The sequence below is a fragment of the Phlebotomus argentipes genome, unplaced genomic scaffold (genome assembly GCF_947086385.1).
Source record: "Phlebotomus argentipes unplaced genomic scaffold, Phlebotomus argentipes genome assembly contig_2, whole genome shotgun sequence".
Taxonomy (NCBI): domain Eukaryota; kingdom Metazoa; phylum Arthropoda; class Insecta; order Diptera; family Psychodidae; genus Phlebotomus; species Phlebotomus argentipes.
Genome location: NW_026776162.1, coordinates 7,203,796 through 7,227,716, shown reverse-complemented (window position 1 = coordinate 7,227,716; position 23,921 = coordinate 7,203,796). Strand labels below are relative to the sequence as shown.

The window sequence follows — 23,921 nt, the reverse complement described above, 5'->3', positions numbered from 1 at the left end:
CGCCTCACACTGCTAATGCTTGTTGTTGCAAATTGTAATCATTTATCTTGTACTGACGGCACACTCTCGTGTCAGCGCTCTCACCTCTTCGCCGATGCGATGCCCGTGCATGCCCTGCTTCTCGATCTGGAACGTATCCTCGGTGGTCTTGCGATATACGGGATTATCGAAATTCATCGATGTCAGATTCCTAGCCTGGTAGTGGCGGTAGCAGCAGAACAAGCTCGTCTGTAAGCAACACAATAGACAGGAGACTTTCATTACTTCAAAGGCTTTTCCACCCAAACCTTCGGACGCTCTCACTCTCTGTCTGTTTCTCATTGTTTGAGCAGAAACAGAGACAGAGCAGACTGAGTCGCCCCTAAATAGCATGTCACACAGAGTGTCCCAGCAAGAGCATAAATGCTCAAGAACAAGCTCATTTTACGTGGGCGAGGAATTCACCAGAGCATCAACTCAATTATTTCAATTGACGTCATCTTTTACAGAGATGATTTCTTCTGAAAATTTCTGCTGGTGAATAACATCTTTATTACGTTATTTTAACGCTTGAAGAAGCAAGACTTCGCACAAATAATCTTAATTACTTTTCATCCCTCAAACTCTCCCTTTTTTCCCCAGTCGTGCCAAAGGTCAAAACAAAGAGAGTGAAAAAATCAACCACTCAAACTCAAGACTGTTTTCTTATTTTGCCTTTTTTTGCAGACTTCCATTGGATGCTTCTTAACATGCAAACTTTATAGACAACGAAGAGGGGAATTCTTTAAATTCCATGCAGAAATATGTATTTGCATTCAAGATTTATCGCCAATTTCACTAATCTCGTAAATTTAAAGGATTTTGTTATGATTTTTCCTCGCCTTATTGTTTAAAATGAGTGCAAAATTTACATAAATCATCTCATTGATAGTTTGATAAAGATTCTAGACACGATAGAAGATATCTTTGAGAAATGTTTTGATAATAAAGTTTAGCTTAGTAATGCGATTTTAAAGAATTAAATGCTAATATTTTCATAAACTTCTGTGGGTTAACCATGAATTGTTAAGCTATTAAAGCTGCATTCTTACCCAGTTATTAAATAATTCACAATGTCGCAACTTAAATATTAGCTGATGTTAACTTTTTCATCGACACGTGCAGAATTTTTTGTGACACTCTCATTACGAACGCTTCTGATTTATGTCAAAATTCAAACCTGACGAAGGACCTTTTAAACAGCCTAATTTCCACTTTGATTCCACTCTCAGTTTGTAAATTTGAATTTTAATCCATCAGTTAGATTTGCAAATCGTCAAAAATTCATCATCCATCGTGTCCCTGTTTATCTATTCATAGAATTTTCTACGAACGTGAAAACCCAATTTAAAGACACTTTCACAATCTTATTTGCCAATGTAAATTGGCGCGCAACTCTTTAAAGTCCCAAAAGGCTTTTCCTCCCAAATTTTCACGGGTCAAATATCACATGTTGCCAATATAATGGTTGGGATAAGAATTTCTTTTCCACTCTAACCATCATATCGCAATTATTGTTTTTTTTCATATCCTTCTATCTCTCTCTCTTTCTCCCTGTCTCTCCAGTCTTATTAATGCTTGAGGAATTAAGTCCCAAGTAGATTTTCATCAGCTTGAGAGATAATCCCGAGGAAAATTTCAATACACGCCCGTGAAATGGGAGGGATTTCAACTCCCTGTGCTCGTCAAATTATGAGGAGTCACAGTCGACAAGAAGAGGAAAAAGGAAGCCTTTCCGGAAATAAGTCATTATTTATCGAAAAGGAATGAACAATTCATGAGTTTTCATCAAAGATTCCACATTCTCTGGGGAGATTTATCTTCGCTGACGAACTTTTCGCATGGGTTTTTGAAATATCTGTCAATGCTTGTATGTCCTCTTCAAACTCTCCGTGTATCGTGTGGAAAAGAGGACGATGGAGTGAGAAGGTGAAGGACATGGGCAGAAAAGAGCATCAATCGAAAAACTCAATATATATCGAGGATGATGTTGGGAGTACAGATGAAAAAAAAACTATTAAAGGAACCCATTGAATCGTTGATAACTTTTGGCTTTGGGTGTTGAAAACGATGGGGATTGTTGTAAACAACTTTTCACCCCATACAGCAATTTTTTCCTCCCTTCGCTCTCTCTGACGCGAGGGCACGAAAAAAAGCTCACAGAGAGAGCTTTCCATGTGACCGTGTGTAAAAAGCCCACGAAAATTGAGTGTCTGGCTTTTGTCAGGATTGTAAACTCGCAACTGGATTGTGAATATAAAGTGTGTGTATGCGGAAAATAAATACTCACCATGATGATGAAGCACAGGAGAAGAGACACAACAATGATTATAATCTCAATAAATCCTGAGTTCGCCTCCTCGCGCTGCACAGAAGGTCCATTTGGTTGTGAACTGTTGCCATTGGGACGCATGTTAGCTGCAATGGAAATTTATTACGTACAACCAACACTTTTTATTGAGCACTAGAACAGAAAAAAAACATGGAGACACTTTTTGAAGTGGTGCAACAAAAACGCACCCCATTTTCCACTACACAAACAGAAAATACCTACAATTTCACCGAGGGAAAAATTCATTTATGGACTCTAATTTGTCATAAATTGGATTTTCTCCAGCATGTAAACACAGGGTGTGCATCAAATCTTGAACACACCGTGCAATTTCACTGTAATTCACATTTTTCAACACTCTGTATGTGTGTGTTTCAAGGGAGGGAAAATACAAATTTGAAAATGAGACAAACAATACTCAGGAAAACAAGAGAAAACCAGTTCAACTAAACTGAGTTACACAAAAAAAAAACACATTCAGAAATATAAATAAAATGTTAATATATAGCCAGAGAATATAAAAGTGGAGAACAAATATGAAATACAGGGAAAATGGGAAAATGAAAATCATCATGAGAAAATACAAGAGAGTGTTTTAATACAAATAAAATTTTCTCTCTTTCTCTCAATTTCATCCCCCGCCACCCAATAAAGTTACCCAGCGACAACATAATATAGTGAAGCACAGTAAAAATGGGTTGGAAAGTTAGTAAAATATATACTCTGTGCAGAAGTTAAAAAAGCAGCAACACACACACTCAACGAGGACACAATGTCTTTCTATAGGAAAACAAAACGAAAAAATACTAATTGAAAACCACAAGTTTCTTCTTTCACCGCGCGCGCTACACAACACCCTATTTATAGACTAATACAGAAGACAAATAAAGAAAGGTGAGGGCGGAAGTGTAAAAAAAATATACACACGCTGAAGAACAGGAAAAAAAAATACAATGAAACTTCCAGGGGAAACGGAACAGACAAAATAATTAGTTTTAAAGCACGGGAATTTTCACATGAAGGACACCTTCCGAGAACGGAGTGTAACAACAATGGAACGCCGGGAAAGCGTATCAAATGTATTGTCCTCCGAAACCACACGTTACGAGGAAAAAGCAACGTGATAAGCAACTGTGTTGCAAACTTATGGAGCTGTGCTTTTGCGGTTAACTCTGAAAGTGACAAATTTGATTCGAAGCTGAAGTGGAAATTCAATTTGTCTATGTTCAACGAATTCAATATTAATTAAAGCAAAAATTTAAATAGCTTTTAACAGCGTGACTGTCAAAAGTTTAATATGGCGGCTTCTGGCATGGCTTCAAAGACTGATGCTAGATTTTATGTCTACAAAAAGGGTGTTAAGATAGAAATTGGCTTAATAAATGATTAGCAATTAATCCAGAAAATGTCTGATCCAATTTCTTGACTGTAGCGCCACCAGCGGAAGTAGTACAAACTTCTGATGTTTAAAACCCTTTTAATGGGCTTTAAACCATCAATGTTGGACGATTGAGAGGAGATTTTATGTCCTTTTCTCTTCACTCAGATCTTCGATTTATCGACATTAATATTCCTGCAGAGCTACTGACGAAAGCTACGTTTTTAGTCAAGCCTTAAAGGAAACGTGAAGCTTTACGAAAGAATGAGTTTTCGCCTGAAATTCTAATTTAACACGATGAGGGTATGAAAAGTGGGACATTTCCATCTCATCGACGAGGAAAATCCATTGAGATTTGAGGTGAAAGCCAAAGCAAGACTGAAAAATGAGAGTTGGATAATAGTTTTGAGAAAACCAATGACCCGATGATCCTCGTGCAAGAGTGCATGCAAGAGATTCTCAAACTGTCTCACTGCTATTCAGTGGTGTGCCAGCGGCACTTTGACTAAATGGCGTGCATTCTTTGAGGTTTTTCTCCATTCTGTGCTCCTGAAGAGCTTCACCATGCAAAGTGGCTGTGGAAAAATTGGATAGTTGCCATAAATGCCAGAGAAATCTCTTTGATATCGTTGAAATAATTTTGCTCTTTATGCGAAACTCTGCAGCTTTGAATTTTCATCAACTATTCAGCATCTAATTTTTCCACAACACCTTTAAGCAATTATACGCGAAGCATGGTGTGGAAAAAGCTTGAGACACTTAATTTAGTGACTTAACTTTGTGGAGTTGTTAATGGAATTTCCTCGGAAAAACACCCCACAAATTCCACCACAATTTGCACGAGCAGCCACACGAATTTCGACTGTGAAATTCATTTAGCATCACATATATAGAACAACACTTGTGGCAGTGCAGGAAAGATTGAAAGCCACTGGCCATGCAATAAGCTGAGGAAATGGACTCTCAAATTGAGATGCAATTGTGTATCTACAGGAAGAATCATTCGCTCGTATTTTCGCACTTAACTGCCCACTTGCAATACAGCCCGTGAGAGAGTTTACAGACGGCGAATGGGTGGAAATAGTGTTGGAGATGCTTCAGTCAATAATGGGGCTCCATTGGCCCTGAGAAAATTATGAGGCCAGAAAGCTATCGAGAGTCTGAAAGTTTATCCAAACCTCCCCAATCACTCTCAACTCTCCGTGTGAGTGTGTCTGTGCGGAGGAGGAAAAGGGGGGAAAGAAGAGTGGCAAAAAAATCGGACAGTGGAGGTTGTTATTTTCCAACTCAAGTGAGGCCTTCGATCGATCTAAATAGTCAGCTCGAGGGTGCTTCATTCCAACCCCAGAGTCAGGCACACACGAGAGTGTTTCTAGGGTGGCGTCCTGAGAGAGACACAAACACTCTCAGGACTCCACTTGGAGAATCCTCCAGGATTTCCACTTGAAATTTCCCTGATAGATGCTTCTCACGTCTCGCACTCTTTTTTCCCTTCGCACACACAATCACACCCCCTTTAAATGTGAAACTGGGGAAAAGCATAAAGGGATGAATTTAGCCTTGCCACAGGTAGTTTACGGAATTACACTCACACAAAAATCATTCGTTTAGAGAGAGAGTGAGAGAAATATTATTTCGTCAGTGCGAGAAAGGCTTCCATGTGATGATGATTTCCCTTTGAACACGCTTCACTTTTCCTTGGTTGGGGGTTTTGTAAAATGAAATTTGTGGTGCTTTGAGTAAATTCAATTAAGAAGAATAATGAGGAAATTAATTAGGAATAATTTAAACTCTGCCAAAGCTCAATCTCACACTCAAACCACAAATCCACTCTCTCTCCCTCATCACTTACCATCATTGTAGAAGCCCAGAGAGTAATTTCCCACCCTCGCGCAAATGCGCATATAAAATCTCATGTAAAGCACATTCAGAATGCGGGTGAAGCCATTAAAAAAGCACATGAAAGTTCACCGTGCGAACAACATGAATATTTTCATAACTTATCAATTTGCGCAAAATTAAGAACAATGTGGAAATTTCCATTGGAAATCTCAGGTGAGTGTGCTTTCGCGCGCCTTCCATGCTCCAGCAAAATATGCAGAATTATGGCAGGGGTGGCGGAAAAAAGCGCGACATGGTGAGAAGGAAAGAGGAAAAAAAAAATGATGAGAGCTTGACTGAATGACTCTGTGTGGAAAAACATGAGGAGAAATTATTGTTATGTGATGTCTGTGAGGGTGTTGGAAGATGTAAAACTAGATATTGGATAATGTTGATGTGCTACGAATGTGGTTGATGGGCGGGAAAATGCTTTAGCGAGATTCTCACCCTCGCGTAGGCGAAATTTGTGTGGACCGCAAGTCAAAGGAGAGGCAGCAAAAAAAAAACGGCGGAAAAAATTTGCATATTATAGCGCTATTATTTTGCCCTCTTCATGTGTGTGTGTGTCTACACAATATTCAAATAACTTTGCTCACACACACACACCCCAACCGCCAAAGCAGCGCTTCCCCACAAAATCTCTCTATATATGTGGTGTATGATAAATTCTCTCCCGGAAAATTGTGGCTTGTGTGTTGCTTGCCTAATAATTATTCCCACAATGTTATTCACCTCCCTTTGCCGCCACACACGCTCCTCGTCAAATCAACCCCGCAAACGCTTGGCCATCGCCAGTGTTGTTTATGGCGGAAACACCAAATAGCTATAGAAGTTCGGTCTGGGATAAATTGAAGGATAATGTGTGAGAGCCTGTAAAATCGCTAAGAGACGTCACGTACAATCAATTTTGATTAATTAGTCTTCAAAACCGACAAATTTGTGGTCGACCAACACTCACACACAGAGAGAAATGCTCCACATCACACCTTCAGTGGCATCCACAATGCAACTCACACCCCAGAACAGCAATAAATTGAAACACTATCCATTCTAGTGTGCTATTACATTGTAGATATAGAGTAATATTTCAATTTTGCCCAACTTTGCCAACACAATTTGAAGATGTGAGGCATTATTTTAGAGTGAAATGCTGTATACATGATATTCCTTAGACATCACAGACAATTAATTCGAGGGGTGTTCAATTGCATCACAGTAAATTTGAGGAGTAAGAAAAGAAGAACAAGAAGAGACCAATCACCTCAAAAGTAGCTATAATTCAAAGCTACTGACCTTTATTGATCACAAGTCTTCCTCTGCTTTTCCAGCGTTCTCTCAAATTCATGAGGAAATGAACATCAAAAATGTACTTAAAACACTTTATTTATGTCTTTACAAACTCCTCAAACTTAATGCAAGCTGAAAAGTCACTTACTTCCGTCCTCTGTTGAAACTATACTTCTCAACTACTTATCATAAATTATGAAATTCAAATTGCAGTACAGCTTGTAAGAAATTTTATGATTATGGTTCTTCAAAGTGAAATGAATACTTAAATTGGAAACCAATTTCTCTCAATGGAAACTCAAAATAACCATCCATTATAAATACTCTGAATTGGAACTTTATATTCAAATATGAAACTTTTAGTTCATGTTTTCTTGGAAAATGAGTAAAGCTGGAGAAATCTACAAGAATCCAATGAATATTTTGTGTGACTAAAATGTCATTTGCTTCATGAGCAAGTGTTGTTTATGTATTTATGGAGCTTTTCAAATCTTTAGAAGATTAGAATTCGTGATATTTTGGCAAAATTTTATGTTATTATGCAATATTTAAAATTGTCATATGACAAATCCTTTTGATATCGTAAGACATACGTTGTACGTGTCATACAAATTGTACTTAGTTGGGGGAAAAGATGCGAAAAGTATCTAATCTTTGACTTTCTGCTGTACATTTTGTATTTCTTTGCTTATCGAAATATAAGCGAGCTATACGACCTTTGTTCATGAAACAAGGACGAGAAACAGTGGCAAGTTGAACGCCCCTCGGTGGAATGAAGACATTACACACGGAGTGACTAAGATGGAAGAGGTTGCATGTGAATTGAGACGACCACAGACACTGAGTATCCACCGCCCCCAAAATGCAATTACATCCACTTTAATTGCACATTTCAGTGCAAACTACCTCCTTCTGTCGCCCTGGCGTGCCTGCTGCACAGCCAGCGAATGTACTTGTGCGACACATACAGCCCCGGCACCATCTCACCCCCAAGCGTGGCCGCCCGGAACAGGCGAAAGGGGAAGGAGTGCTCATCCTGCCACCACTTCGCCGCCGTGCGATTGCCGTGCTGGCGATTGTGCGTGAAATGCTCAGATGATGAGTAGGACGTCTCGACGCCCTCGGACGCCACTGATGATGATGATGATGTTTCTTGCGATGATGACGTTGCGGTTAATGCGGTATGAGTGTTTAAATGGGAACAAATGGCAAGAATGTACACATTCTTAGTTAATCGCCGCTTAACTACAAGTGAAGAAGAACAAGATGTGAGCAAAAGCTCGCGCTGAATTATTTGCCAAGGCACATTGCGCGAAGTCTTTGCAAATTCAATTTTATTCACTCTTATATGTACTTTCTTATCGCACGGTTTGAAAGTTTCACCCTCCTTTTCCACCCCCTCCACCTCCCCCCGCGCAAATCCTCGGTCATGCCTCGCGGACAAATTGGAGGAAAGCTAATAAGGAGTGCCTTCGAAAGTTGTGAATCGCGCTCACCGCATACGAAGAGGGAAGAAATTGTGAGAATGCAAGATATCCACTTTTCCTCAGAGTGTCATTTTGCTATAGATATATGTCTTCTCAGGCAAGATGGGAGAAAATGTGTAATTGGATCAGGAAAAAAATGCCTCTCGCATTCCATGCACTCACATTCACGCTCAAGCGCCAGAATTCCAAGGCAAATCTTACATGTTTTTCCCAAATGTGAGGCGACATGGTGAAAAAGTTCTTTTTTTTCTTGCAAAAGAGAGACGCGCCACCAGCAGCAAGAGTTTACACAAGCAATGAACCAAAAACTTAACTAGCAAGAATATTAGTTTGTTCACTCCTCTATAAGATCACACAAAATTGTACGTGTGCTGCGTGTTATATGAAGATTATATGCTTTCTACTTATGGGGCAAAAAGTTCAGTCTCTTTTGCCTCAAACACACACACGAAACGCTGTATGAATAACTTTCCGTCACAATTCTCAGAGTCTCTCCCCATATTCAAAACCACACATCCAACTTACGTTCGTAATACTTGTGATATTACAAAATGAGTTTGCAATTCCGACTGCACTTCAGAATTATATCAAAACTCCCAGCATTTCATCAATAATACAATAAGCTTTCCCCCCAACTAACAATGGTCGCTTTCACAAACCACACATTTGTATATTTAAATTCACATAATTTGTGCTATTCTTCCCACAATGCAAACTGATTGAATTCGACGATCCTTTATATTAAATGAAATCAATAGAATAGATTGCAATGATGTAAATAATTTAAATAGACTTTAGGCTTGTGTTATATTTGCATATTAATACCCTCTTTTTCATGTGCAAACAATTATCGAGGCATTCAAACCATCATCAACAACATTGAATATGTTTCGCAAATAATAAATAATGAGTATGATCGGAAATAATGCCGGAAGAAATTTCATTACTCAAAATCAGCATGAAATCAGCAATTGCAATTTATAAATGGTAAATGATGCTAATGCTGATGTGATGAACAGACGCCATTTTTATCGTCCTTTATGCAATTTGTTTACGCGTGAACTTAGTCATAATTCTGTCAATTTCTAGAGTTGCCATATGAAAAAAATGCAGGGAGAAAATGGTTTTCCTCACTTTTACTTCAGATAAGCAACAAAAACGTTATTTCAAGCCATATTTTCAGTATCAAGACGTGACAAATTTCTTGATTAAACTGTAAAACTGAAGCAAGGATAAATCACAGAGGAAAAGTGCATTATAAATGTTAAATGTTGCCTCGAAGTGGTGCAATTTTCAGCAAATTTCTCTGTTGAGAGCAAATAATTTGAATTTTGAGCTTTATTAAATTTAATTATTAAATATCGACTAAATAATAAAACTTTTTTCACTCACTCAAATTCAACTTTCAACTTCACTGGCATATAAATTTATTGATTGAAAGAAATGAACAAGAAGAACTTATGCAAAGTCCTGTAAAGAAACTTCCACCCATTTTTATGTCCACCCACAAATTATTAATCATGTCTTCCGCGCGAAAAGTCCCACAATTCCTCCCCCATTGACTATTTACCTTGTGCAATTTACTTTCGCGTCTCCTTAAATGCTCCTTACAATTATAGGGGCGCGGAACAAGCGCCGCTCTCTGGCTGTGATTTATACGGGAGTACGAAACTTTCTTCTCGAATTTTTCCACCCAGGAAAACTCCCCAAAGTAAGTGTGTGTGTGTGTGTTCGTGAGAGACTCTGAGGTGCGATGAAAAGATGGGTGGATGGAGCAAGAGAGAGTCAAGCGTGGGTGATTTTTTTTTTTCTAATTGGATGTCACAAAGCCACTCCCATTACTACTGATCTCTGAACAAACTGCATCTTCTGGATCTTCTAGGGCTGTTTTTTTTTGTCTTGTCAATACTCACACGACTCACTCGCTCCATCGGCCGCTGTGGAAGAGGTTTCGCTCTTCGTTTGCACAACCGTCTCTTCTGGATTGTCATTAATTCTAGCGGGCTGATCAACACCCTTACTGCTCTGTGATTTATCATCGCCCACGGTGTTATTTGATGTGGGAGTTACTGACAATGAGTCCACTGTTGACGATGATGGTGGCGGTTTAATTGTCGTCGTCGGAATCACTACATTTTTATCCATCATGCCCACGGATTTTTTTTTTGTTTCGTCACCATCGCATTTTGCAAATGTATTCGTGTATGCATTTGTGTGTGTATGCGTTTTTCCAGTCATTCACCAGCATTACCAATATATAAGTATTATTTGGTGTGATATGTGAAATAATACCAAAAAAAAATATATTTTGCATGATGCACGACAGAAGCGCAAATTTTTGATTCCCGTAGGCCAGGATATTGTTTTTTGCGAGCAACACAAATATTTTCAATGTTTTTTTTTTTCGTTTGGTGGCATACATTCGGTCGGTGGTTGAGAGAGTAACCCAAAGATGGATAAAAAAATCACAGAGGGAAAAGAGAAAATAAAAAAAATAATATTAACTCAAATGTCGACTAGGAAATTAATTAATAAACATATTAATATTGACTCTGGGCGGTGTTTTTTTTTGCAGTGGGGCGAATATGAATTTACCACATATCGCAACCACGGGCAAATATTTTTGTACAAGTGAGCTTATTAAATCGATGCCGAAAAAGGGGCGCACAATTGGACTCACCGTCTTCCACGCACATCAACCCGTCGTCCATGAGCTTGAGGCCGGTGGGACAGGCGCAGGAGATGCGGGAGCTGCGATCGTTGAGTTTGGGCGCCGGCAGGCAGAGGTGCGAGCAATGGCCGTTAACTGCCTGGCAGTAATTGACGCCGTCGGGCTGCCGGTACGGATGGTACACGTGGATGGTCATGGGATGCTGCAACTGTTAATGCCACCCTCATTAGCAAATTGCGTGTCAGAGCCAATAAATTATCGTTGCCCTCTCACCATATGGAGCGCCGTAATGGGCTCAACGTCTTGCCCCGTGAATTTATTGGCCTTGAAGACGGCCTCCTTGTCCCAGTCCGTCCAGTACACATGGTCCTCAAAGGTCGTTATGGAGAATGGATGGCGCAACGAGTCGGCAGAGTACAGCACCACATTCCGCCCGCTGCCGTCATAGTTGCACGATGAGATCTCATTGAGCTTCGCATCCACCCAGTAAACACGCTTCCGCACCAAGTCCAGCGTTATGCCGTTCGGCCACTTCACGTCGTACGTCACAATGGCCATTCGGTGCGTGCCATCCATGCCGGCGCGCTCAATTCTCGGCGATGAGCCCCAGTCCGTCCAGTACATCCACCTAATTGAGAGGCCAGAAATGTTAATAGACATCCTTTCGCACAGCGGACGCCAAATCACACCCTCCGAGGGGCCAACAATTCATCAAGGGTCAATTAAACTCCCCTACACTGAACTGCAGATGAAGGCTAACACGTTTGGGATATGTAAGCATTACGTGTTCATAACGTTTCTTCTAGTATTCAAAGAAAAATCATTCTGAAATGTGTCTAATATTCACTTGAAAGAGAAAAACAGGAAAATCTTTGAACAATCATTTACTTTGGATTGAAAAATAGTTTTGTAAGGCTTATGAAAGCGCCTCAACACCCATCAATTACCTTTCAGGAATGCTGTACGCAAGCAATTCAATATTGAATACCTCCGAGAAGGGAACTAAAATGATAGTCGCGTATCATAGTCGAATTGTACAAATCAAATTGGAATTCTCATCTCAAATTCTATGCATTTTGCCGGCATAAATATTTCAGGAGCATTGATTTCATCAGTTCAGTGAGAAATTCCAATAACATGACGTCAAATGCTCCAGATCGCAGAATTATTCATCTCAGCATGAATTTACAAGTGGAATTGAAGGAGAGCGGATTCTTTCTCTCGACTTCGCGTGAGTGCGCGCAACCCCTCGCATTTCCTCTGCAATTTTCCCCCCACAGCGTCGAATTGAACCACGAGAGGAAGAGAGAGTTACACAGGCCAGTCAACACATTCCAGATGCCACAGAGTGACTCTCTTCCCCCCTTTTTTTTCGCGCTGGCCTGGCCCATAGAAAAGCCCCATTGAGGCGTGTATGGTCACATTATTATTTACCCATTGAGTGGATCCAGAGCGATGGAGCGCGGAATTTCCATGTCATCCTTAATCAACACTTTTCCCATGTTTCCATCAAAATTGGTCAACTCAATTGTACACTTGTGGGTGTCGGTGAAGTAGATGTGATTGTAAATCCAGTCCACAGCCAATCCATCCGACGTCACGATCTGATCACGCACAACAACAGTCTTGTCACTTCCCTCATCAATCGGCGCCCTGCAAAATAGGAAAGAGAGGAAAAGCATGTGAGAAGAAGTCCAGCGTGTTGTGGTTCATTTTGGCTCTCCAAGAAGTGCTATTTTGTGTGTACATGGAATAAATATCAATGGGAAATTGACCATTGTTAGTGTCCTTCAATTTCTCAAAATGTTATTTGCAGAATCTCTCTTCTCCTTCCCCAATCCGGAAAGGAAGGGACGCGCTTTGAAATAACTCAGCGTCATTCCCTAAATCTCGCCCATTCATCGAGCGCACACACAAATTCACTCAGAATGTTTTGTGTATTTCAACAACCGCCAACAAAAGGCGGGGGTCGAAAACTTACTCAATTTAGGCAAATTTTCACTGGGAATAGGAAATGAATAGGGGGCCATCGAGAAACTTTCTCAATGAATGGACACTTTTCTCTCTCCGCGTGATTACAATGGAAAACGACCAAAGCACGCAAAAGTGTGCGGAGAAGTAACACGCTTATTGACGAGATTTTCCACTCGTTTTCGGTCAGAAATTTCCTCAAGCATCCCCCAAATTATATTCCACCAAGCTCTCCCCCCATCGCCATTCCCCTCCTCAAAAAAAAGAATAACAGTGCTTAAAGTGTGTGGCATTTTGCCATGAATTAATTCACTATATTCTCGTCTTTTGGTCATCTTCTCGCATCAAATGAATTCAACTCGTGTTTCATCGTTGTGTCGTATCGAGAAAGTGGGTAAAAACTTTCGTCTCTGGCCTCAGGGGATTGGCGTATCTTTTTGTGCAAGAGATAAAAACTAATAAATGTTCATTGTATTGTTAAGAAATCCTCAAAGTTCTTGGAGATTTTAACTGCATAATTTTTGTTATTAATCACACTTCATAATCTCCATAAGGATTATGATTAGTTTAACAACATATAAAGGTGTTAATTTTAGTGAATTTTGTTAGTGAAGATTCCAAGAGAAACTGCACCCAAATAGAGGGCAAGATAGCAGCAAATTTGTAACTAAATGACACTCACTTGTAGATCTTCTGCTCTGCCACGTCGCTCCAGAAAATCATGCCGGTGCGGAAGACATAATCGAGAGCCGTAGCGGATTTGGTGTCATTGACAATGGACGTCATCTCTCGATGATCCAGGGAAATCTTGCGGATATCCTTTCTGCGTGCAAAAAGGAGCGAAGCGTGTCCTTCCGTCGCCTTACATCTCGTGTGGTCGCGCGGATCCCGCATATATCCATCCACACACTCGCACTTGAAGCCACCGCGCTCGTTGTAGCAATTCTGCGAGCACGCACCGAAAGTCTCACACTCATTTATATCCTCGCAACTCGTGTTGTCCACTAATCGATATCTGTTTGGGGGGAAAAAGAGCCAAATGAATAATTTATATCCCGTTTTTCCCACCCACTCCATCGCCAGCAACGGACACTTTTGCCATTGATGGGGTTGGAAAGGCCTCGAGGCGGGGTGAGAGAATTCTCCGGGAACTTTTTCCTCTCGTCCGGAAGTTTTCTTTCTCACAAATGATATAGAATTACGGGCGAGCGAAGCGATGCGGAGGATTTCGGTAACATTTTATACCTTTATGATACGCAATACACCAACTTCTCAAAATAGAAATGATAATTAAATGGAGTTGGGATAAAAAAAAATAACATCACAAGAGAGAGAGAGAGAGAGAGAGAGAGAGAAAGAGCAAAAGCTCACAAGGCAAAGGAGTGGAAATTTCCGCTTTCTCTCTCGCCAAAGCTCAGCCAAAAAGCATCCACTTTAAGTCCGCACCAGAGAATTTAAGGTGATACTTTCAAATTAGGCTGCTCCCTTTGATATTGCTCATGATTCCGGCGAAGCGATAGAGTTTATCGGTGTTGCAGTAAAATTATGTCTCACTTTCTCCCTTTGCCCTTTTCGGTTATTACACTGGGAGTCCTTAATAGAAATATCCCCACAGAGAAAATCAGAGTGAAGAACAAAGAGCAGAGCAGGAAAATTGAGGTAACAATATCGTGGTGGCGGAGGTTTGAGGTAATAAAGTGAGCGGCGAAATTGAGGATGCGAGGCAATAAAACAGGACGAAAAATTAAGAAAACCACCCCAAGATTGCGAAGGCCATTGTGCTGTGAAAGCTCATAAACAGACACACGCGCGCGCTCATCAAAAATCTCTGCGGTGAAATAATGCAAATCCTATTAAATATATATGTATACTTCTTAAGATAAATACATTGGAATGTGTCTCATCTGTGCTGGAGTAAAAGAAAAAAAGGACAGAAAGCCTCAACTTGGCTCCTCAATGTCTCTATAACTCTTCTGCCCACTTAAAAGCCCCTCTTTTCCAATGCCTCGGCATGTTCGGCATCGCCAATGAGGTTTTTGGGGGAAGGGGTGGGAAAAAAAGGGGGAGAATTCTCAAGTTTTTCTCCGCATCACAGGGAGAAATGGTCTTGTTATATTGGCAGAAGCCGATGATGCGCCTTACCCTTTTCGACATTCACAATAGTATCCAGCTGGTGTATCCACACACAGTTGTGAGCAACCGCCGTTATTGATTAGACACTCATTCTTGCCACATTTATCAGTGGGCTCATCCTGGAAGTCGGGACAATCGGGCTTTTTGTCACACACTCTCGACAGTGGAATACATATGCCGCCGCCGCAGTCGAACTCCTTCTTCGGGTCGCACTTCTTCACGATGGGCGTCGTTGATGCTGGAATAATATTCATCCCCATGGAGAAAAGGATAGGTCAATATAGGTATATAGATAAAGTGCTGCTGAATAGAAAATATATATACATTGACATATAGAAAACTTTGCACAAGGAGGAAAATATCTCATGATGTATCCGCGCATTGTTGCCAACTCTCTCTATATATGTATTGAAAAAACGATTGAATTCTGTTGGGAATCGCCCAGATGAAAGGCTTTTTATCCAATTTGACGTGATATTACTGAGATTTTCCCCATTGCACGATTATATTAAAGCCCACGTTGCTATAATATTCACACAATAAACACTTTGATCAGCTTGAAGGAGATTTTGATATGAACTCTCTCAGATAAGCAGCAATTGTCAGGACTAAAGGTTTTGCTAGTGCTTTGCAAAGAGTCTCTGATCAATAAAATGTAATAATAAACACGACAATTTATAACGCAAATTGCTTTTATGGATGTTTCTTTGATCTTTACACTTTTGTCAAATTGATTATAGAATTTTCTTAGAATTCATTACAGCAGAAATACGTAAGAAAATCTGCAAAATCTTCACAAACACCGGGTGTAAAGGATTAATAAACGGAGAGACTTGTCTGCAAGTTTATCTCGGTAGAAAAAGACATCATAAAACTTTCAACATATCATGGCAAGATTGGGCTTTTCCCGCCCTCTGCAGATGTGCTTTCGCCACCTTCTCTGCAGTGACAATTTTTGCACACCCGCAATATTCGTGGGTGGCAAATATTTTCCCCTTGTTTTCCCGCGCCGCATTCAAATCTAATAAAAAAAAGAAGCCAAAAGGGAGACACGGAAGATATGAGAGAAATGTGGGTGGATTTCCGTCCTTGGATCTCATTCACTCGGCAATATTGGATGTTTTGAGTGTGAAAATTGTGTGCCGTGATACTCACTGCAGTTGACTTCATCGCTGCCATCGGCGCACTCAGCCTTGCCCGAGCATTCCAGGGCGCCGGGAATGCAAGAACGGTCCCTGCATTGGAACTGATCCGCGCGGCATGTCACATTGAGGCATGTCGGCGCCACCTCATCGTCTCCACCGGGACAATCCTTCTCGCCGTCGCACACCCAACTCCTGTGGATGCACGTGATGCGATCGCTGCACTGGAACTCCGCCGACGTGCACGGCGACACGATGCGCACTTGGTTCTCGCAGTTCTGCAAAAGAGTAGAGAACAACTATGAGAAATGACTCCAATGCGACTTGACTTTGAGCCTTTCCCGCTGTTTCTTTTTTTTTCTATCCTCCTTTTCCCCCATAGAGTGAAAGAATGTTCTTCCTATGCAACACAGTTGCAATGGTATTTCAGACCGACGGAAAGTTTAGCATTCACGCGAAGGATGCGGAGTTAAAAGTTTTATTGCAAAATTCCCTTCCATCCAGCGGACTTTCAGTTCACAAAATTCTTCTCTCCCACTTGTCATTCCTGTCGATTTCATATTAGTTATTCATCTCACGCAATTTACCCACTCTGAGATATTTAATAATCATACATTCCCCCACTGCATTATTAGATAAATAGCTGCACATTATGGAAATCACGAAAACGCGATTGCAGAAGTGGATCAACTCACCGGAATCACAGAGTGTTTTTGGCACTTTCGAGAATGTTCATAAATTTCACGTGTTATATTTCATATGATGGTGTGCGCGAGGTTTAGTCAGTTAATTAAATTTTACCATAATTGTCACTTCATTCCCATTAATTTGGATGGCGAAATTTTGCAACAGTTATTCAAGTGGCAATGATAAATACTCGAACTCAATTTAATTCGATATATTAATTATTATGCATTACAGCATGATTTTCTAAATGATTTTACCACCAAAGATACTCCATTAAGCATTAAAAATTGATGAGAATAATGAAAAACTGCTATTTAACTTCAAATTCATACTCTTTAACGACAATATTGGTTGTCTTATCTCTCACTCTCTGTGATTATTTTCCTATATAAAAATCTATCAAGAAGTGGAAGATCTTTGAAAACACAACCCTATAATAACAAGACGCTTTGAGATTGGATTTTATATCTTATCAAATTCGCTCCATTCACATTTCAGATAACAATTTGCGTTCAAAAATTATAACTGGTGTGACATCTTATTTGAATCTCTGTCGTTAATGAAATTACAAGACAAGATCCATAAAGTTGAATCAGGAGCAATTAATCTCAAAAACTTCACTCTGATTAGCACAAAGCAATCTCCCACCATTTCCCCCAACATGATTAAATGGCCTCGGGAAATTCCTCTCACACAGCTCAACTGTGTGACAGGACCGAAGGATATCAATTGATGTGGAAGGTTTAAATGCAAATCATCAATATTGAAAGCGCCGAATTGATCATTCCAATTGCAATCCCCAATTAAGATGAATGACGATGCATTCATTCCGCTCACACACACGCGAATTTACAATTGGCGAGAGACATGACAATAAACTGGGAAAATTGCTCAAATTCCACAAATTAAATGAAATTGTCCCTCCCAACATTTCATTATTGGGGGGGGGGGACAAGATAAATTCACCCCTCATTGTCTTTCGCTGTTTGCACAAGGCGAAAATTTTATTGGCTGCGTCTCGAGTGCCATTCACTTTATGATTTTATTGGATTCACAAGCACTCCCACAAGAGTGGTTGGTTGAGATCGGAAAAATCAACTGATATGCACAGCGAGACGTGAGATTGGCAGATGGAAATTCGATTGAAATCACTGAATGTTTATTGCCGTGAAACTCACATGGGGTGATATTGCTATTCGGAATAATCTCATCTGATAATTTCAACCATCACATCAAATATTTTATTCCCGTAGGAGATAAAAATAAACTGACATAGACACGCACGTGGCAAAAACACCCACACCAAAAAATACCCAGAATTGTTTTTGGATCTTCTTGAATATTATTATTATTTTATTTATTATTTTTGCAATCAACCGAAATTCATAGGCAGAATCTCTCTCTTTGTGCAAAAACATTTCACAAAGTTGTGGGGCAACCTTTGAAGTCTCCTTTCATGCGGGGAATTCAGGGAATTTTCTCAATATTGCTAATCTCTCTAAGAAAATTATTATTACTCACACACACACCGTGCGCGCGAGAGGAAGAGCAAAGACCATAAAACTCCTCGTCAATTTTGAATTAATCCCACATTTTGGATGAGGGAATCACTGTGGAAACATTGATTTTCCCACCCAATCATCCAATTAACGTCAATTTCCCGCCGAGAAATTGTAGCGGGAGAAAGAAAAATAGTTAATAATTGAAGTACAACCGCTCGAGCGATAAAGAAAATTGTCTCAGCGCAGAGACATTGATGGAATCTTCAGCCACCACTCCATCGTCCTCTAATCGCATAAATTCAATTGATGAAGAGTGTCAGGACATCCCATAGATGTGACTCACCCTCTCGTCCGATCCGTCAGGGCAGTCACTCTCGCCATCACACCTCCACTTGGCCGTGATGCACACGTTGTCGGAACAGGTGAACTCTTTGTCGGGATGGCACGTCACATCGGGACAATTCCTCTCATCAGCATTGTTGCCACAGTCATCGTCTCGATCGCACACCCACCTCTCCTGGATGCAGCGCCCGTTGCCGCAAGTGAACTCATCCGAGCGGCAGGTCACATCTACACAAAAGGAGACACAATCGTTAGCCCGAGCCATCGGGACAGAATGAAGTGATGGTGGGAATTGGGATTGGAGTGCCAATGGAGGAAAGGAGGAAACAAGTGATGGACGAATCTCGTGGGAAATCGGTGAAAATTTCATGAAAAATTCCCTGCATGCGCCAACTTCCAATGTGAAACTATTGGAAATGTGAATTAATGTATTCAATATGCTGTAATTTCTCCAATTTGTCATGCAATCTGCTAATTACTTAGCTCAGCTTATTTGATTCAATTTGTTAATTAGGAACTTTGAGAATCACTTTATAACTCAATTTCATATCGATAAAAACTTCGATGACTAATTAAAATCGAGAGATTAAATGAAATTTAAGCTTATACTTTAGATATGAGAATATTTTACATGAAATTTAAGCCCAACGCCAAAGGCAAATTTAACACATACAATAAAGAGAAGCAAATGGAGGTGAATTATTGTGTATTTGAGTAGATCAAATGCATATTGATCTCCCAATAGTCCTGCCTAGGATTTTCCCTTTGTACACACACAGAAACACCACTTGTGACCGGGGAAAAAGCTCAATTCCACCCTCTCAAGAGAGCAGAATTTATGGATGAAAGTTTTCCCTCTTGCATTGTGAGTCCCTTAAATCTTCTCAATGGCCGAATGCCACCATAATTCCCACATCTTATCACCATCTTCTTATGTAGTCAATGTGTGGTGAAATTTTCCCTGTATTTGCACATCTTTTTGACACTCTCCTGTCCGCAAAATTTCATCCCTCAACACATACTTTCCACACCTCTCTCTCTTCATGCCAAGCCCATGATAAACTTCACCACTTTATTGGGGTGGGATTTTTCCCTTTTGCAAATGCCACACAGAAGACTATAAGTTTTTCTGTGTGGCAAAATTGCCTCTGTCCCAACGAATTAAGCATAAGACACAGTGACTTTTAATATTAGATGTCTTACTTGGGAAATGCTTTCATTTCTCATGCTTAATCTCTATGATTTTTTGGCCCAAAAGAAATATCCACAGCGTGAAGAAAAGCCATCATTTTCATTCTCTATCAACCCATTCTTGCCACAGCCAGTGTGCTTTGGGTATAATTATGCCCAGAGAGTGAGAGGAAAATTATCAAAGAAGTGCTGATGAAACATGTTAATTTCTTAATTATCTCCCATTTACACTTTCCCAGGCATCATTTGCCACCCAGTGTAAGAAGCCGCATGGAAAGTGTCCCACAGAGAATATTGGACAGGCCTTCAATTATCCACCCATCTTATTGTCTATCCCTCAAAATTGTTCAACGACACGATGAGATTCATATGGCTTTGATTGCACATTCACTCTCATGAAAGGATAATGACACTCTCTCTCTCTCTCTCTGTCACGCTGTGGTGGAAAACTTTTGTCCAAAACCATCACAAGAATATCTTCGCCACGGAGTTTGCGAGAAGTTTTCCATTTTGGAAAAGCCCATGCCAACATTATTTTGCAAACTTTATCGCGCCAATTTACACCCATGAAGACAGACTTTCGGAAATAATCTTGTCAAAAGTCTAATTCGACATTAAATTTCATACAACGCATTCTTTATGAAAATTCCGTTTGAAAAATAAAAAAGAAAGAAGAAATACGCCATATTAAGAGATAGTGAAGCATACTAATGACTTTCAAACACCCCAGAATCAGCTAGAATCATTACGACAAGTCATCCGAAATCCACTCTAGCAAACTTTACCAATTTAGTGTTATTTCGAGAAATCCTCGTTTCATACGCTCACGATTCGCATTTACATACATTCCTCCGGAGAGCACGAATTCCCCACCCTCAAAACTCCACACAAGTTTAATCGTCAAAATGACTGGAATTATTCAATTGACTGCCTGACAAAGTCCCCAATTTGTCCCTCAACTGGTGATTTTTCTGTCAATTCTCCACGCAAAACCTGGAATTGCCAAAGTTTTTCGCCCCAAATTTGGTGCTAATAATTAAATGGTGCACAGAAGAAACAAATAAAATTCCCCGTTAAATCAAACAGATTGACGAGGAGAAGGCAAAATGCGAAGGGAGAAAGATAAATGTCTCTCGAGGATTCCACACCAAAGGCAACGGACTGATGTGTTTTGGAGGGGGTGGAAAAAAGTTCAACTCGCACACGAAAATAAAGTGAGTGAAAAAAAAAGGAGAAAGCACCCCATATAATGTGAGTTTAATTGCTGAGAATAAATACGGACAATTTAAATGGCGAGTGGAGAAAAATCGAGGACTTAAAAGTGAATGGAATAAATTAGTGGTTGAATTCTCTGTAATTATTTCAACTGCCTCACGGGCATTTTTCTCACATAAACACCACATTTGTCCTATTTGTCTCACCCCCAACCCCCCAAAAAAAGGGGAGAAGCAAATGAACTTGTACACATTTTGCCAGTACGTAAAGTGAGATGTGCAAGGACAATTTGTCGGCCGAAAGATCATCATAAATACTAGGGCAGAAAACACCAAATGTGCCACTGAAGTGCAAGAAAGGGTGAGTTATATTAGGAATTCTGGAAGGTCTCCAGAATAATTCTACACACACAGCATAGCGAATGACTGTATAAATAAAATTAATATATTCAGAGCAATTTATGCGAATGGTGTATTTTAATTGTCTCCTCTTTTGGAATTCATCTCTTCACTCCTTTTCCCGCCACCGTCGCCGCCGCCGCACTTTCCATTATCGCCGAGTGTGCAGAAAAGCCGCCCGAAAGTGTGAATTTCCCGCGCGTGCTATAAATTGATTCCTGGCGATATTACAAGTGCGAATTTAATTAATGTGGATTTAATGTCAGATACACAGCCAGAGATAAGGCTAAAATATCTAATGGAGTTTAAATTAACACCAATTTAATTTTCACACCCGCATTTCGAAAGATATATACGCAAGAGAAACCGTCTCTAGATAATGATTAATCCCTTATCAGCATTCCATAGTAAAAGCTGATATTAAACTTTTGGGCACCATCAGTAGATTCCATCGAATTTCTGTCAAAAAAAACAATCATACAATATTTATCGGGAAAAAATTCATAAAGTTTTATGTTACAAGTAATTGTTTATAACATAACGTCATAAACCACTTGAAATCTTTTGTATAAATACAACAGAAATACTTGGATTTTCCTCAGTTCAATAGTTCTTGTTGAAAGTGTGAATAAAAAAAAAGATGTTGTCTGTAAGTCGGATTTGTCTTGGTTTATTGCTTATGCAATTCGCCGCTGTGAAGACAGAAGAACATCCGAAACCAATCATTGTTCAACGAAATTCTGTGGCTCTGCCTCAAGTTGCACAGACAGGACAAGTCTCAATTTCTCCAGCCACGATTGACACTTTCCAGAACTGTAGTGGACGCTATGATACTTATTGCTACGATTGCCAACACATTGTGGTAAGATGAGGAATGTCATTTGAAGGAGATCTTCAAATGAACTCTTCAAATTAACTCAATTTGCTTATCTCTCCCTAACAGATGTGCGGCGGCGAGGAAGTGCCTTTTTACCAAGGAGTTTGCACTCCTTCAACTCCTTATTGCGATGAACAACTCAATCGATGCGTTCAACATTTGCCGTTTCCCGAAATGGAACAATCGTGCAATCTTCAACCAAGTCAACCGTGCACAAGCAGAGGATACTTCCCGGACGTCAACGACGCGAAGGTCTACTATTACTGCGATTATCCGGGAAGTTCTTACATGTCAAAGTACGAGTGTCCTCAAGACTACATCTTCGACACAATCAACCACAATTGCATGCGCGTGATTCCCTTCGATTGCACTGGGAAAGACAACCAATTCGTCACGCATCCAATTAATCCTGCTTATTATGCCTATTGCAAAGTCGAAGGAGCCACAAGAGAAATCGTCCCTTATCGTTGCCGAGATGATCAGAACTTCGCATTCAACACTATTACAAATAGCTGCGAATATCAGTGCAAGAAGGAAGGTGTTTTCGTAGATCGTGAGAGTTGTGAAACCTTCTATGAATGCTACAAAACCGGAACCTCACTTTCTTACACCCGCAAACGATGTGGAATGTATGAATACTTCTCGAAGGAACTGGGCGCATGTGATTTTATGACGACGTCATGTATTCCAGAGGTTGGTTGGATGTAAACTTATCAGAACTTGATGACAACAACACAGGAATATTGAAAGTTGGCGCATTTCTCAATAGAATGCAATGTAGAAATTAGACTGGCAATAAAGCTTTTTCAGCTCAAATTAAAGAATATTAGTTATGTGGATAAATCCAGTTTCTTTGCCTTGAAATCTAGTTATTTCAGGACAATTTATGACTCGGATATAAATATTTTTGAAGAATGAATCAATTGATCAGCTTATTATGATGATTGTGTATAAGATATGAAGTATTTGATTATAATTGTTGTTTGCAAAGTCTTCAAACTTGCGATAGCTTTGTTTTGAAGTCCAAGTTCAGCATGTTACCATGAAGAAGACACGCGCCTTTTCCACGAAATTCATACCATCAAATTTTAGTGGCACGAAACTGCACGTTTATGAATGAATTCATACTATCTTAATCGATTTATTGCCCTTATTCTTCCTCATGATTCTTTACGGTCCACTCTCTATTCACCCTTCAGTCTCTTATATGATTATCAAAAATTTTTGTTACTATTCGATTAAAGTCATTGTGTGATTATCTGAAAATGTTTTAATGATGCTTATCAAAATTGATTCACGAATAAAAGACCCATAAACAAACCAAGTTCTTATAAATACGGTCCACATCTTTCGACACGGCGCAGTTGAGAAATTCTATCAGTGAAAAGTGGAAGTAAAATGATCGTCAA

The 23,921-nt window shown here is 39.9% G+C and overlaps 1 protein-coding gene across 10 annotated transcripts in view; it reads right to left on the bottom strand.

The window, feature by feature from the left end:
* LOC132265038 (low-density lipoprotein receptor-like) overlaps nucleotides 1–23,921 on the bottom strand; it is a 72,867-nt gene that overhangs the window by 4,815 nt on the left and 44,131 nt on the right. For 6 of the 10 annotated variants that reach the window (XM_059765446.1, XM_059765444.1, XM_059765448.1 and 3 more), the window contains 11 exons: nucleotides 18,833–19,059; nucleotides 16,314–16,578; nucleotides 15,168–15,396; nucleotides 13,708–14,040; nucleotides 12,489–12,707; nucleotides 11,328–11,682; nucleotides 11,064–11,262; nucleotides 10,297–10,512; nucleotides 7,803–8,141; nucleotides 2,309–2,436; nucleotides 85–228 (listed from right to left, as the gene is read on the bottom strand). In XM_059765446.1, coding sequence (XP_059621429.1) covers nucleotides 85–228; nucleotides 2,309–2,436; nucleotides 7,803–8,141; nucleotides 10,297–10,512; nucleotides 11,064–11,262; nucleotides 11,328–11,682; nucleotides 12,489–12,707; nucleotides 13,708–14,040; nucleotides 15,168–15,396; nucleotides 16,314–16,578; nucleotides 18,833–19,059 — 2,654 coding nt within the window. Of the gene's footprint in view, nucleotides 1–84; nucleotides 229–2,308; nucleotides 2,437–7,802; nucleotides 8,142–9,854; nucleotides 10,513–11,063; nucleotides 11,263–11,327; nucleotides 11,683–12,488; nucleotides 12,708–13,707; nucleotides 14,041–15,167; nucleotides 15,397–16,313; nucleotides 16,579–18,832; nucleotides 19,060–23,921 lie in introns of those variants that run through there. The other 4 variants (XM_059765447.1, XM_059765452.1, XM_059765453.1 and 1 more) reach the window with 4 other exon arrangements.